This window comes from Marmota flaviventris, chromosome 17, assembly GCF_047511675.1.
Source record: "Marmota flaviventris isolate mMarFla1 chromosome 17, mMarFla1.hap1, whole genome shotgun sequence".
Classification (NCBI taxonomy): domain Eukaryota; kingdom Metazoa; phylum Chordata; class Mammalia; order Rodentia; family Sciuridae; genus Marmota; species Marmota flaviventris.
Window position 1 is genome coordinate 28,566,372 of NC_092514.1, and position 16,940 is coordinate 28,583,311.

Consider the following 16,940-nt stretch of genomic DNA (forward strand, 5'->3'; position numbering starts at 1 on the left):
GCAGTCATAGTTCAAAGGAATATATTATTGGAGGTTAAAAAAATAGACAACTTCCAAATCTCTGAAGGGATTAGGATCTTAAATTCCATGAATTTGCAGAACAATAGATATTTTTAAAACCACTTCTTTGCTTTTGGAATGTAGAATTTAACCACTTAGAGAAAGTACAGCATGAATCTAATCCAGCTGCTTAATTCAGGCAGTTCTGTTTTATAGCTGTGTGAATGTGCTTCACTTGAGGAAGACTGGAGACCAGATAACATAGTTATAAGAACTCTAGAATGTGAGTCAGACACACTGATTTTAGTGCTTAATAGCTTTTTTCCTCCTTTACAAGTAAGGATCAATGAGAATGCAAGGCAGCATTTAAGGTGCATGTGGTTTGCAGTACTGGCCAAATATTAACTTTCCCAAATGAACACAAGCATTTGAGGCTCATCTTTGTTCAAACTTGAGGTCAAGAGTCCAAACACCAATCTTCTCCATACCTTTCACTAGGTCAGTGACATACTAACAATTCTTTCTTAAAGTTGCTATCTGGCTGCTGGGATTGTGGCTCAGCGGTAGAGCATGCGTGGGGCATGGGGCGCATGGGGCCCTGGGTTTGATCCTCAGCACCACATAAAAGTAAATGAATGAAATAAAGGTATTGTGTCCAACTACAACTAAAATCTGGCAAAGTATTTCCTTTCCTATAGAATGTAAAAACCTTTATGGGATTTTTGCTTTGTGATTTAACAAGAGGTCCTCCACTCTAGTCCTTTCTTTCAGTAGATAAGAGGGGTGGAAAAGGCGATCCAAGAGATAAAAAGATTCAAGAGAGGACTTGCCCCAGGGACTATTGTAAATCATGAAATAGGCTTAGAGTTAATTACATTTGATAGCCCAATCCCCTGCACCTAACATTTCCATTCTTTCTTGATTCTGTTAAATGTTAATAAAAATTTACAAATCCATCCGGAAATCAAAGTAGAACAAGTTTGGCTTAACAGAAATAATGTATTAACAATAAAAAGTTAGCTGGATTTAAAAGCACACTAAAGTATCCAGGTGCTACCACGATAAAGGTAGGCAGGAAGTCTCTTGTTTTGTCTTCACTGTATAATGGAAATACATTATATATAGTTTTAAGAGCCTGATCTGTTTCCAGCTTTTCATTTTCCTGACGTGTTATTTTGCTGTTGCTGTTCTGCCAGGGCTTGTTGAAGGCGCATCCGCTTCCGAGAATAGTGTTGCCAGTGTAGAATCTGCTGTTCGTCAATGAATTTCGCACACTGAGCATTCACCAGCTCCTTTCGAAAGTGTTCATATTGGAGCAGTTCTAACATATGTAAACACTGAGGGTACCTGGGTTTAAGTTTATAAGTTAATGACCAACATAATTTAAGTCAATAATGCCAGTTCTAATACATCTAATTGTACAGCCTACCATTTCTATTAACATTAACTTAGTGCACCTTGGTAGTATAGTATAGGTCCATTGTCCACTCCCAAACCCCTTCCTTATGTAGAGAAGCTAGTCAACAAAAGTCTTTATTGAAAAAAATTTTCAAAAGCAAGAAAATTTAAGTTCAGAGTAGTTAAATAACTTGCCCAAGACCACACAACACAGTGATACACAGAGTCAAATTCTGGAGATAAATCATTCTATTCTAATAGCCAGAAAGTAACATGAACACTTTTAATTTTAGCAATTATGTATTTAATTTATAACTATTGGTTTTCCACCAATAGTGAAAAAAGACAATTTTTATTGTGAGTCAGCTTCAAAAAGAACTATGTACAAACACTGTTCTATAGATTTTCACAGGTATTAGAGCAATTCTAAAATTATTATACTCTCAATTGAGTTAACAAGTATATTGTGGATAAGCAGAGCCAACTTTTTGGCAGTCAGAAAAGAAGTTATAGATAAGAAAAGCAGGGAGGCTCCAATGAACCCTAAGTTATTGAGCTAGAACTGAAAACACTAGTATGTACTCATGGCTTTAAATGTATACAGACATAGAAAACAGATGTGTATGTGTGTGCATGTACACAATTTCTAGCTTTGTGTTCGTTCTAAAAGGGCTTAGAAGCAATGACGAATGAGCATGCTTAGTGCCCAGACTGTGGTTTTCAAACAGCATTTTCCAGAGTTCTTTAGAGAAATGAGTAATTCCAGGTCTAGGATGGGAAAAATAAGGATAAGCTTGGTATGCTGTGCCAAAAAGAAATGCTAAGCATTGATGGGAAACTGTCGAAAAAGCACTTGGAAGCCCATCTGAAGATGCTCTCAGTGGCCAAGTTTGGAATAGAATAGACATAATCTACAGGATACAAAAAAACCCAAGTCCATAGTGATGTAAATAGGAATGTAGAATACATAGGAATTCTCTTTTCTATTCTTAGTTATTTTGTAAGTGAAATTATTTCAAATTAAAAAGAAGTAAAGTTTAAGACTATTAAAATACATTAAATCATATAGGGAGTACACAAACCCAAACTGCAAGTGATATGCAAACTGACTAAAGTTTGTTAATCATTTATAGACTAGGGCATTGCTTCTTTAATGTGCATAAAAATCACTTCTCAAAATGCTGATTTAGGAGCTAAGGGTACAGCTCAGTGGTATTACTCTTACCTAGCATGCATGAGGCCCTGAGTTCAGTCCCCTGTACTACAATCTAAAAAAAGAATTAACAGATTCTGATTCAGTAGGTTTTTGAGGCCTGACTTCTGCGTTTCTAACAAGCTTTCAAATGAAACCAATACTGCAAAGGTCTGGAAAGGATACTGAATAGAAGGGATAACACTACAGATCCTTCCAAGATGTTAAAGATTTCTATTCATACTCCAAAAGTAAATAGTTGCCTGTAATTATTGGAAGAAGCCTAGAATGCTTTATTCACACTGTCCTGGCTAATTCCTTTCCAAGACATCATCAGCAGTTAAAAGATCTGGCCCACAGTACCAGCTGAGTGACCTTGAAACAAGGTACTTAACACTCTAAGTACCATTTCTTCATCTGAAAAATAAATAAATGTGACAGACAACCAAGAAAATGGTCTCAAGAAGCATTTAGTCAATAATTGGAATTGAGACACAGTTATCATTTATCATATCAAACTTGTAGAAAACAATGCTCAGAAAAGACAGCAGTTCTAAGACTCAGATTTACTTCCTCTAGCAAACACCGTCTATTCAAATACCGATTCCTGTGTGATCTTTAATTTTCAGTCTATGGGTATGTCACTTCATTAGGTTCCTTGGGATCAGAAACTCAGTGAGATGAGGACAGTGGTAAAAAGACAGGTCAAACAGACCAAGTAAGGAATTATAAATAATTTGAAAGGATATTAATATTCTCTGATAGGTCATAAATCCACAAGATGAAATAGAAGAGGCACAAAAGGGGAGTCTTACAATTAGACTTTTTCAAAAATAAGATAAGGATTGAACCCAGGGCACTGAGCTACATATTCAGCCCTTTTTATTTTTTTTTATTTGGAGACAGGGTCTTGCTGAGTAGCTTAGGGACTCGCTAAGTTGCTGAGGCTGGCTTTGAATTGCAATCCTCCTGCCTCAGCCTCCCAAGTTGTTGGGATTACAGGTGTGCACCTTAACCTGGCATTATTCCTGATTTTAGAGTAGCTAGAAATTTGGATTATTATATAAAACCTTCCCATTTTTAACCCAGCATGTTCATGCTTGTCAACCTAGGTGCGTGAGATGCATAGGCAGGACGATCTCAAGTTCAAGGCTAGCTTGGACAACTTAGACACTGTCTCAAAATAAAAAATAAAAAAAAAGCTAGGGATGTAGCTCAGTGGTAAAAGGCCCTTGAATTTAATCCCTAGAGTTCCACCAAAAGGAAAAAAAAAAAAAAAAAAAAAACCTTCCCATCTTCAAATTGGTGGCTATTATTTTAAAAATCTAAAAACCTGTGCAGATGGAATGAAATGCCCAGTGGATTAATTTGCAAAAGTTTCTGAATTCAAATATCTATATGGCTGTAGTCTCCAAGAGGTGATAAAGTGATTCTGGACTAACCCAAAAACAAAACTTGGAAGAGGTTAAAGCTGCAAGGAGGTTTATTTTATCACAATATAAGAAAGAACTTTGTTAACATCTGGAGTCAGCTCTCCCTGATAGAGTAACACAGTCACTGGAAATTTCTAGGCAGAGTGTAAACAACCAACTCTCAGCAACAATGTGAGATTGAATTGGATGGTGCCTAAGGCTTCCAACACTAAGTCTGTAAATCTGCCTACATACAAACATATAGTAAAGTCTTTTTTTTTTTTTTTCTTTTGGCTTATTAAATGAATCAATAGTTTCATAAAGAACCAGTCAGGGTGCAGAGTCTTACAGCAAGCACATGGGATGTTTGCTTTATGAATCAGGTCAGGAAAGTGATTTGGACAAAGAATAAGTTTGAAATTTTTCTTCTCAAACTTTTGTTTTTTAAAAAGATTTCATGTTTGCTTTTTGACTATCTGGTTAAAACAAATCACAAGTGTGAATTCAAGGTTTATTTTTACCATTACAAGAACTTAGGTCTGTGGTTACAACATGCTTCTTAAAATCTAGTAAGTCTTAAAATGAAAGTATCTGTTGAATCTGAATGGTGTGTGTATTTTCTTAAGTGAATTAATGGATGTGAAGTATTTTACACAGTGCATGAGGCCATGAAGAAAAGACAGCAGTTCTAAGACTCAGGTTTACTTCCTCTAGCAAACACCGTCTATTCAAGTATCGCTTCCTGTGTGATCTTTAATTTTCAGTCTATGGGTATGTCACTTCATTAGGTTCCTTGGGATCAGAAACTCAGTGAGATGAGGACAGTGGTAAAAAGGTCAAACAGAACAGAACAGATCATAATATGACTTTAGCTCAAGGAGACTGGACTTTTCCTGCATGGAATGGAAGGCCACTGAAGGTTTCTAAGCAAGAAAGTGACATGTTCTGATTTTCATTTTTAAGAGATCAAACTGGCTTCTGTGCAGAAAATTATTTTGCTTCATTGAGTTTGAGAGGACTGAGGTAAGAATGGAAGCAGAAATAACCAGCAAGTAGATATTCCAAGTTAGAAATAAGGGAGTTTTATATTAAGGTGGTGATAACTAAAAATGGAGATTCATATTTTTTCCAGTGTGAAACTAAGAAGTCTGCTAAATACCAGTGCTTCAGATTAAATAAAGTACATACATATTTAGAATTATAAAAATTAAACTTACTTTAGATACTTGGCATATTCTGGTTCTTTCCAGTAAAGCAAGTACTTAAGATAATTAACAAAAGCTTTGTCTTTGAAGTAACCTCTTTGGGCAAGAACTGAAAAGCATGAAAAAAAAAAAAAAAATCTGTAGGTCAAACCAATCCTTGGACTACAGACTTGTGACCCCCTGATATAAAGAATCTACTTATTTAACTTTCCCACAAATGAATTCAATTCACAAGTCCTAGTTTGCTCATTTATATATATAAGCCAGCATAAGTAAAATTCCATTCAATTGAGAATGTATAAAAAGCAAATACTACTATGAATTGCATCTCTTCTGTCAGAAACCATGTACAGCTAGCTCCTTAATAATCAAATGACTTACAATTAAGGTAATTTGGGTTGGCTAAACACTGTACAAATTCCAACTCCAACTGAAACCGAAGTCGATTTCCAGCATCATCTAGGAGAAAAGACAGCAAAAATCAACCAAAATAAATGTTACTGTATGTAATATTGATTTGTAGACAAGAAACAGCAATGGGGAAACCTAGGAGATCTTTGTATAAAGAAAAGCATATGGTGGTCTTCCTCGACTGGGTGTAAGAGAAGAAAAGCTTTCTTAGAAATCTATGAAAAGTGGAGCCCTGGTTAAAAGGAATAAATTAGGAGTTTCTCTACAATTAAAGAGAAGTCATTTTTTTTTACCTTTTTTTTTTTTTTTTGGTTGTTGATAGACCTATTTATTTATATTTGGGGCTAAGAATCGAACCCAGTGTCTCACACATGCCAGGCAAGTGCGCTGCTGCTGAGCCACAATCCCAGCCCCAAAGAGAAGTCATTTAAAAAAAAAAAAGGAAAACAAATGGCGGCCAGAATGCTTAAAACTACAACCTTTAGGGCCACTAGGAAGGCATGTGAACAGCAATCACTGGGGTAGATTATAACTGTGTCTTTCCCTATTTTAATAATAGGCAATAACCACAATTGCTAACAGTGATTAAGTCCAGCAAAAGCCAAGTGCTAAGTAAATTTTTTAAAAAGTTCAGAATTCAAGCTGAAAAGAAAAACTTCAGAGTGAAAAATCGTGAGAAGTTTCAGAGATAGAATGATACACAAGTTTATCGACGATATTTCAAACTTATGTAAGCTCATGTGAGAAGCAGAAAATTAGTGAAAGAGACGGTTTAAGATCTGTCTTCTCAGTCTCGCCCATACCGGGGAGATGGTGTCTACAAAGCATGTTATGGAGAAAAGATGTTTAAACAAATCAAATTCTGAAAAAGGCAAATCTGCCTTCGCCCTTCTTCCAACGCTGCTCGCCTCTCGGTCCCAACTCTAACCCTGCCGAGAATCAGGCCTGAAAGGAACTCCCGGGGAAACGGGAGAAGGGGTATGGTCGGAGAATGGTTCGATCCGCGAAGATTCGAGGCTCAGAGCAGTACTCACCTGTCTCCATAGCGACGGCAGCGGCCATAACAAGCAGAGACACTAAATCGCCAGCAGTCTGACAGAGGAACAGCCCCGAGTGTCGGGGGAGGCTCCGGAAGCCATGGCTCCTCCTTCCGGTCGCGGGGCAGTATGGGATTCGGGGGCGGGCACAGCCTCGCTAGGAGGCGGGCGGCTCCGCCCATCCCTGGCTTGCCGGGCCTGCCCCGCTTGGCTCGCAGAGGCTCACTACTGGCAAGGGGGCGGTGCCGGAGCCGCGTGGTGTCTGAGGACCAGGGTCCAGTGTTTGGAGGGACATTTCAGCCCTCACAGGACCGTGGTGCTTCTCCGTCATCTTGTCGTAGCACTCTTACCTGTGACAACTTCGTAGTTTTCGAGTTTTGCGCCTAGAGTGATGTGACATGCCATTCTGACGTCATTTCTTATCCTATGACGTAATCATGGAGGCTGTGGGCCTCCGGAAGCCTCATTGACTCTCTTGGTCCTCTTACACCCGCAGAATGGCCTCGCCCCTTGGGGGCAAGCCGTCTACTCCACGGGTGGAGACTGCCCACTACAAGGAGACGTCGACAGTCCGCGTGGAGACATCGTCCCATCGCGTGGAGACATCCTCTCTACAGGTGCGAACGTCTTCCCGGCAGGTGGAGACCTCCCACTCCCCCTCTGGAAAGCAGTTTCCTCGTGTCCTTGATGTTTCCTCCCAACACGTGGAAAGCTCCTCACAGCGCAAAGAAACATCGTCCCGCCACGTCAGGATCTCGTCTTTGCAAGTGGAGACATCTCTGCAACGTGCAGAGAGCCCGCCAGGCGGGACAAGAAGGCCTCGTGCCAAAACATAAAACTGGCCTGTTGAAATGCTTCCCAAGGGTCGTGGCCCATAGCCAGGGCAGAATTGTTTCCACTTTCCAGCTAGCCAGCTGTCAGGAGGACCAATCATATTTCGTTTCATGGAAACAGCCCATAAATCAATGTAAGAAATAGCCAAGCTGCGGTTTCTGGATTCAGCCAACATTTATTGACCATGGTGCACCTTGGATCATTCCGCTTTTGACCCAGTGAACTATTTAACTTGAAGCCAGCATAAAAGGTTTTCAGGCCCGTGATACTGTGTAAAGTAAGTTGATGGACAGAGAGGCTATTTGAAACTCTGAGCCAGGTGAGTTTGGGATTCTTTAGTGCTCAAATGGGCCATCACCATTTGAAATGGGAAGAAGGACCAAACTGAAGCCATGACCCATGTACTGATCATGTGCCTGCAAGTGAATTATATGCATGCTGAAAACCTGGGGGGGCAAGGAACAATTTCTCATGTATTATTCATTGGCTTTTATGTTTCAAAATAATGTGCTAAATCTTTATACGTGGTACCCCCAACCCACACAACTTTCTAACAGGTCAGATGTTAAAAACTAATAAATCCATCGACAATCAAAAATAATCTTAAAAAGAAAAAAATAATTTAAAAAAAATCTTAGAAGAGAAAGCAAGAGGAGGTCATTCAATCCTCACCTGAGGTCTGAGGAAGGTAGAGAAGAGCAATATTTATTGAGTACCTACTCTGTTATAGACACTGTTCTCAGCACAAACTATACCAGTGAAATGTCCCTCCAAAGTTCTTACTCTGATGGAGCTTACACTTTGGTGAAGAGGCAGACAATAATAAGAAAATAAGACAATTTTCTATTGTGATTAGCACTGTGAAGGTACAATGTGATAGATAATAGACGTAAGGCAGTTCTTTAGATACGGTAGTCAGGGAAGGCCTTGCCAATTAGATAACATTTGACCTGAGATATTTGTGAGTAAACAGTGAGCCATATACAGATCTAGGGGGAATGCATTCTAGGCAGAAGGAATAGCAAGTTCAAAGCGGGATGGGAACAAGCTTGTGATATTTAGGGAACAGAAACACTTAGTACAGCTTCAGTTTAGAGAGGAAAAAAAAATGTGGTATGGAATAAAAGAGATTAAAAGTAAGCAGGGAGCCAGACACAGTGGTCCATACCTGTAATCATGGCAGCTCTATAGGCTGAGGCAGAAGGATTGCTAGTTCTAAGCCAGCCTCAGCAATTTAGCAAGCCACTGACTCAAAATGTAAAAAAGTAAAGAGAGTTGGGAATGTAGCTCAGTAGTACAGTACCCCTGAATTCAATCCCCAGTTACTACAAGGAAAAAAAAAAAAAGGCAGGGGCCAGTTTATAGAGGGTCTTGTAAGTCACAACTTTTATTCTAATGTCAGTACAAAAACATTGGAGGATTTTAGCAGGCAAGTGACAGGATTCAATTTACATTAAAAGAAAAAAAAAATGCCTGTTTTCTGTACGTAGGCTGTAGGACAGTGGTTCCACTGGGGCCGATTTTGTCTCCCAAGCATACTTGGCAATGTCTGGAGATATTTCTTGCTTGGGAGGGGGTCATAGGAGGCACTATCAGCATCTAGTAGGTAGAGGCCAGAGATGCCACTAATATCCTGCAGTGCACAGGTCAGCACCCCATCCCTCCACCAACAAACCATTACTGGATCCAGAGAACGTCAATAGTGCCAATGTTGAAAAATACTGAAGATTCGGGCAATTTGGAAAATTGCTAGAGCATGATCAACTGGGAAAGCACCCCACTTCTGCATAGCAGGATTGTGGGGAGGACTAAGAAACACTAAGGAAAAAGGGTTAAAGGTAGTGTCGTTTGGTAAGTAGCAGGGTGGGAACTCTCAGAGGAAAGGTATATGTTGCTTTTTGAGGAGCCCTCCATCCCTGCTTTCAATAATTTATGTGATATTTACCCCAGGAGGACAAAAGGGTACCATCTAGAAGTCTGCTAATGAACCTGATCATGTGGGACCTTGTGAATTAGAGCACTTGCTATTTCCAGGCACTGGGCTAGATCATCACTCACATTTCTTCATTTAACTTGGGGGGGTGGGGTGCACTGGGCTGTTCCCTAGAATAGTGACTCAGGCCAAGAGAAATGTTATAAAACCCCAGAGGCTACCCCACTGCTCTGCCATATAAAACTTCTGCTATAAATGAATAATTAGCCTTTAGAATTTTAGTCTTTGGTGAGCTTACTAATTATTTTTAACATGACAGACAGTGTATACCTTATGTAAAAACACTCTTTATAAGTGTTCTTTTTTTTTTAGAATACTTATTGTTTTACATATAGATGGACACAATGTCTAAAATAAAGACATTGTGTCCATCTATATGTAAAAAAATAAGCTTTACATGGTGCTGAGAATCAAACCCAGTGCCTCACACATGCCAGACAAGCACTCTACCTCTGAGTCACAACCCCAGCCCCTATAAGTGTTCTTTAAATGAACAAAGTAGTTGCTTCTGTTTAATGCTATTCCTCATTTTTTTTTGTTTTTAAATTTTTTCATCATGGGATAATTTTTCATATTTTTATTAGTGCAGTATAGTTATACATAGTAGTGGGGTTCCCTATTAATGTTTTTATTACAAAATTGATATATGCTTAACAAATGAAATAATTCTGGGCTGGGGATGTGGCTCAAGCGGTAGCACGCTCCGCTGGCATGCGTGCGGCCCGGGTTCAATCCTCAGCACCACATACAAACAAAGATGTTGTGTCTGCCGAAAACTAAAAAAATAAATATTAAAAATTCTCTCTTTCTCTCTCTCTCTCTCTCTCTCTCTCTCTCAAAAAAAAAAAAAGAAAGAAAGAATTCTAAGATATGTGAAGAAAAATTTAATAATTTATAATCTTTCCATTTCTGTCTTCTGGAAATAACTGATATCAGAAACTTGGTATATATCCTTCCAGGTCTTTCTCCATTAACTGACTGCCTGTATCTTCTTTTTAATAGTTACCTAGAAGACCTGTTTGAACATGACTCTGAAAAAGACAAAACACCTGATTTCTGGATGATTGATTCTCCAGGAAGAACACAGGATCCTGTTAGTTTCTTCCTGCAATCTTTGTTTCATAAGATGTTTTGTTTTGTTTTTTTCTTCTTTTTTTTTTTTTTTTGGTATCAGGGATTGAACTCAGGGGCACTCAACCACTGAGCCACATCCCCAGCCCTATTTTGTATTTTATTGAGAGACAGGTTCTCACCAGTTGCTTATTGACTCTTGGTCGCTGAGGCTGGCTTTGAACTTGCGATCCTCCTGTCTTACCCTCCCGAGCTACTGGGATTACAGGTGTGCACACAATGCACTGCCTGTAACTGACTGCCTGTATCTAGGTTTTATCTAGGTTTTTTCTTCCAATTTTTATTTATTCATATTTCAGAACTTAAATCCAAAGAGACATGCAGAGCAAGAAAGTGTTGAAGAGGACAAAGTCCTGAAGAAAAAGACATCAGCCATACAAATATCTTTTACAGATTCCACAGCTTTAAAATGATTCTGTATGTTGGAGAAACCTGTTTGTCATAATTGTTAATGTACTTACTGCATTTTGTAAATGTGTGTTAGCCATATTGTGGGTCATCCTCCTCACATGGTTGTCTCTTGGAAGCTCCAAAGGAACATGGTGCTGTTGTACCTATGACATGCTATATAATGCTAAGCACAATGTGTGTACTTAATAATGAGTGAAGAGCAGTATTCTATCCATTCCCAGCCAAGAAAGCCTTTAATGGCTCAATCTAATAATCCATTGGATTTATTGTGGTCTGTAGTAGTTGTGACTTGCCTTCAGTCACAGCCAGCCAGGTTGGTTTGAGAAATTAAGTACAAGTCCATCTAAGGAAGAAGTTAGCACTTCTTATTCTCCTCCGAATCCCCTCTCATTTATATATAAGCTATGGGCAGCTTACGAAATTGATACATCTGTTGTATTGAAAAATACTTGAAATGAAAAAATGATATTGATGGGATTCTCTTTCCCCAAACTACACAAACCATGGGTAAGAACCATGAGTCTAACCAGCAAGGTTTTTGGTTCAAGTCCTGACCTGTATTTTCCAGAATTTCTGTTCCTCCATCCTTCTGTTACTCCCATCCAGTATGGCCAATACAAATATCCAAGCCTGGATACTTGATCCAGCCTCTTGGTTTAATAACCTTTAACTATGTATCTCCTACAAATAGCCTCAGCCCTTTCTATTCTACCTACCATCCTGAGCTATCTATATGGTTAGAATTGCATGGCTGCAATAACAAAAACCCACCCAAAGTGGCTGAAACAAGTAGGAATTTGTCTCACACAAAAGTAAGTCCCATGGCATTTCATCCCAGTAATGCCATCAGAGGTCCCGTCAGTTTTTCTGCTATACCATCTTTAGTACATTATCTTTGCCTTCCTGCCTGCTTCCTCGTGGTTACAAGTGCTTTTGTACCTCCAACTCTCCCACCTGCATCCAATCAGACAAAAGGGACAAGGGAAGGGATTGAGTTGTGTTTTTTTCCTACCAAGATTTTGCCTTATTAGTTGGAAAGGCAAACCTTTCCCAAGGACTTCTGTTTGTATTTCATTGGCCAAAACTGAATCATAATGGCTACCCTTAGCTGCAAGGGAGGTAAGGAAATCAAGTATGGCACTTCTTTCAGGTGATCGTTAGTAGTTCTCTCAAATGTCTTAGCAGTTACCTTGCTCTTTTCATCTTTAGGGTATCATTGACCAGAGTAAGTCCCTGAAGACTGTCAGAAGGCCTTCCTTATGGCCTTTGTCTCATATTGGTGCTATGGATTTGAATATCTGAAATATATTTTTACTGGATAAATTACTCTCTTTTTTTTCCTTTCAGAACTTTAAAGGTGTTGCTTCACTATCTTCTTATTTGCATTGTTTCCAACTAAAAAATTAGCTCTCTCCTATCTTTGTTCTTCTGTACAATGCTTCTCTATGACTTCTTATAATTTTCTCTTTATCAATGGTTTAAGCAATTTGATTATGAAGTGCCAGAGTGAAGTTTTCTTAATGTTTCTTGTGAGTTTATTGTACCTTTTGGATCTTTGGTTTTAATAAAATCAGAAATTCTTTAGTTTTTCTGTCCTTCTCCCCCCCCCCCCACGGGTGTCAATTACGGGCATATTAGGCTTCTTGAAGCTATCCCACATCTCACTGATGCTCTGTTCATTTTTTTTTAAACTGTATTTCATCAGATAGTTTTTTTTTTCATCAGATAGTTTTTATTATTTCAAGTTCACTAATCTTTTTTTTTCTCTTTTTTGCATTGTCCAATTTATCATAAACATTACCTCATGTTTTCTTTTTATCTCACTCATTATTGGTTTAAATAGTTGAATTTGGGTCTTTGCAATATTTTCCATATATAAATGATTTCATATATTCTGTGTATATCTATTTGGCATGTTCAACCTTTCCTCCAGTTTCTTAAACATATGTGATATAGTTTTAATAACCACTTTAATACCCTGTCTAATTCTATCATCTTTGTTATCTCTGGACAGTTTCTATTGATTGACTTTTCTCTTTATTAGAGTTGTATCTTGTTTGTTTCTTTTCATGTCTGGTTATTTTTGTTTGAATGCCAAGCGCTGTGAATTTTAACCTCACTGAATGTTGTATATTTTTGTATTCTTACAAATATTCTTGAGCTTTGTTCTAATAACTTTTAACTTTAAGTTATTTGGAAATAATTTGATCTTTGAGTCTTGATTTTAAGGTGTTCGTTGGGTCAGAGTAGTGTTAAATGAAGGGTTAATGTTTTCCTACTACTAAGGCAAAACTTTCTAAGTCTCCCCTTGATAACCCCTGCTCTTAGTGCATATGAGCTTTGGAGTGGTCCTCTGCTTCAGGTGGTACTTTTCTTGCCTTTGAATAGTTTTCTCATACACATACAAGGATCAGCCCTCAGCTGGATACTTGATGGGGACCTCTGCTTATCTCTCTCTTTCTGCATAACTTTCCCATTTTCAGCATGCTGTTCTGTGAATTCTAGCTATGTTGGCCTCTTATCCCAGCTCTTATCTCAGAGAAGTGAAAGTACTCTGCCAAAGTTCCTCCTTACGTTGCAGCCTGAAAGCTTTCTCCAAATAGTAAGCTGGGGCAATCATAGGGCTTGCCTTTGTTTCTTCAGCTATTCCAGGTAAGAGGATAAATCCAGTCCCTGTTATTCCATTCTGGTTGGAAGCCCTCTCCTCCTTATTATTTAACATAAATTTTGTTGGAGATGAACTTTGCCATTTAGTTCCCATGTAACAGAATATTCAGATGAGACTGTGACTAAATTTATGGAGTAATCATTGTAGCCTAGAGATGGATGGTATCACTATCTTCCAGAGATGGATACAATGACTGTTGAGACTTTGTGTCTCTCTTTTTTGAGGAGAAAGTATCTTTATTTCTCTGAACAATCATTGCATTATGTTTCTAACACAATGTAACTATTAGATTAATTAGATCGGGGAGTATAGAAGTTTAAATATAAATGCTGATTGGCCAATATAATTGACTGTAGCAGTTGGAATTTTGTCCCTTGACTCCAAACACCCCTTCTGTACTCAGCTTTGTGGCTAAGACTAGGTCTCAAGGTATTTCTATTGAAATACCTTCATGTTAAGCTCAGGGGACAGGGAGGCACCAGAGGGAGCATTCAGTCTGGAGGAGGACAGTAAGTCTTCTCCCTGACTGCTATGTTCTTCCTCCCTCTTCCCCCATGTGCTTCCTGTGAGCATACTGACACCAGCAACTAACTCTTCACCCAGGAAGCAGCAATGTCTTCCCTTAGTGGTGGCTGAATATTGTTTTTAATTCTCTATTTGAAGAACCCATTTTACTGCGCCCCTCTTCAAAATACCAGTATTCCTCCAAGTTTCTAGGTTTTAGTAATTCTGATCTCAGTTCTTTCCTGGAGGTAATGTAAGGAAAGAACTGAATGAAGGACATCAAGAGAGAGGAGAGGTGGCTCACAGTAACACAGGTTTATTCAGACAAACCTGCAGAGAGGGCCCAGTGGAGAGTCCTTTCTTCCATTTACAGCCTAGGGTAGTTATAGGGGCATGAGGCAGTGGGGGATTTTGCTAGGGGATTGTCAGGGAAGCATGCTTGTAGTCATCACCTCCATTGTTTTAGGTGGTCACTGTGACATGTCAAACCCAGTGCTTTTCAGAATTGCAGTCTCTCAAAACAATTTTCTTTCTTTGCATGATAATGGAGTATTGCCTAGGGTTTAGGTCAGGGTGATTCAGGGTGTGAGATAACTGTTGTTCTAAGATGGAGGATATGTTTCAAAATGGTGTTGCCTGTGTCCAGTTCTTCCTAACAGGCAGGGCATCTTTTCCATATGCTTATTATCCAGGCAGGTTTCCTTTTCATGTGGATTGCCTATTCATATCCTTTGTTCATGTTCTTCTTTCTAATTTTTAAACTGATTTTTCTGAGTCCTAAATATTCTGAATACAGATTTTCATTTATTTGCATTGTAAGCAAAGTTTGTGGCTTGCCTTCCTCTTTTTAAGTTTCAGAAGACAGTTCCTCACTTTCCACCATGTGCCTCCATCTTAACTGGCTTCCTTTCATAATGGCAGCCATGTGTATCTGTCTTAATAAACTGACCCCCTGGAGTGCTATCCCAGGGTTTTTTAAGCTTCTAGTCAAAACTATCAAAGGCTGGTCATAACCAGCATTTTAAAAAAGTAAAAAGAAGAAAATATATCAGAGTGCTTCACACTGTTTAAAATAGAGAAGAGAAAGAAGGAGAGATTTGAACAATTCAATTATGATTCAATGTCAAAAGTACTATGTTACTAGAAAGGGAATAGGCTTCTGCTGGGTCAATCCATCAAGCACCCATTGGTAAGAACATTTTGCAAAAGAAGAGAATAGTAAGACAATCACTGTTAGCCTGGATACAAGCAAAAAGTTCTAGTTAAGGATTAGTAGATTTACTGAAAGTTGTTAAAAGACTTTCATGTCCTGTAAGGTTGACATAAGCTAAGTGTACAAGAAATTAGTTTCTCAGAAGAGGTCTTCATCCCATTAAATCCATCAGAAAATTGCTTAAGTATTTTATCAAAAGATAATTGATCCCTTTGGCTGGGCACGACGGTATAAACCTGTAATCCTAGTGACTTGGGAGGCTAAGGCAGGAGGATCACAAGTTTGAGGCCAGCCTCAGCAATTTATTGAGGCCCTAAGCAAGTTAAGTGAGACCTTCTCTCAAAATAAAAAAAAATAAAAAGGTCTGGAAATGTAGTTTGTTGGTTAAGTATCCCTAGGTTCCATTCCCAGTAAAAAAAAAAAAAAAAAAAAAGATAATCCCTCAAAAGAAGTTTGTAGCTCCTATTCCCAAAACATCCCTGAGCCAGCTAAGGTGTGGGATAATTTCATTTTATAGTGTAAAGGCATGTTTCATGAACATTGTTTCTGAAGATGCGTATCATGTCTTGAAGTAAACTTTTACTGTGCATGACTGTTTAAAGTGGTTTGAAAACACTATGCTGTTTTTCAGAGCTGATATCTGTTCAAGGCCTCAGAAATTCCAAGGGTACCAGTTTCTATTTTTTGGGAAACTGCTCCATCTTTGCAGGCATCTGGGTGTTCCTCTGGATACCCTCACAAACTTATCTGTATTCCTGGTAGACTCAAATCCACCCCAGTTCTGTTCTTTCCTCATAAGAACTTCCTCATAAGGCTTCATTTCATTTGTTAAAGGGTCCCAATGCTAAAATAAAATATTTGAAAACCATCAACCTGTTCTGATCCCTTTGTTGACTGTAAGGAAACACGGTTCTTGGGCCTCCTGAGATGGCCCTGCCCCCACCCATATGCCAGAATAGCAAAGCTTTTACCAGTGGAAACTCATATATTTTGTGTCACTGGCCCATTTAAAAAGACTGGGAAGAGGGGCTGGGATTCTGGCTCAGTGATAGAGCACTTGTCAGCACCACATTAAAAAATAAGTAAAGGTTAAAAAAAAAAAAGTGGGAAAGAGGTCTTAAGTAAATTGTTCCATAATATGTATTCATTGATGAGACACCTTTACTAAGATTCAAGGCCACTTCATCTAATAGTTACTAGAAGCTGTTATTCTAGGTCCTATAAAGTTTACATGAGACTCCAAAAAATAGCTAAGGTCTAAAACTTCATTGGCTTCAAAATATAAACAGAAAACAAAATTGAAATTAATAAGCTCTAATTCTAATGCACCATATGATAGGGATCAAGACCTCCAAAAATTAGGGCTGGGGATGTGGCTCAAGCGGTAGCATGCTCGCCTGGCATGCGTGCAGCCCAGGTTCGATCCTTAGCATCACATACAAACAAAGATGTTGTGTCCGCCAAAAACTAAAAAATAAATAAATAAATAAAATTCTCTTTAAAAAAAAAAAAAAGACCTCCAAAAATTAGA

General features: G+C 38.6%; 2 protein-coding genes across 2 annotated transcripts; one reads left to right on the forward strand and one right to left on the reverse strand.

The window, feature by feature from the left end:
• Positions 1–4: 4 nt before the first annotated feature.
• Med31 (mediator complex subunit 31) lies at positions 5–6,770 on the reverse strand. Its single transcript, XM_027922675.3, has 4 exons — positions 6,653–6,770; positions 5,589–5,666; positions 5,220–5,316; positions 5–1,347 (listed from the first exon to the last, which is right to left on the reverse strand). Exons 1-4 carry the CDS (start codon positions 6,678–6,680, stop codon positions 1,155–1,157), a joined length of 396 nt encoding a protein of 131 aa, XP_027778476.1. The 5' UTR covers positions 6,681–6,770; the 3' UTR covers positions 5–1,154.
• A 340-nt stretch (positions 6,771–7,110) lies between these two features.
• Positions 7,111–11,427, forward strand: C17H17orf100 (chromosome 17 C17orf100 homolog). Its single transcript, XM_027922593.2, is given in 3 exon segments — positions 7,111–7,447; positions 7,450–7,808; positions 10,485–11,427. Coding segments are annotated over 2 exon segments (351 nt in total). The 5' UTR covers positions 7,111–7,152; the 3' UTR covers positions 7,506–7,808; positions 10,485–11,427.
• Positions 11,428–16,940: the final 5,513 nt, after the last annotated feature.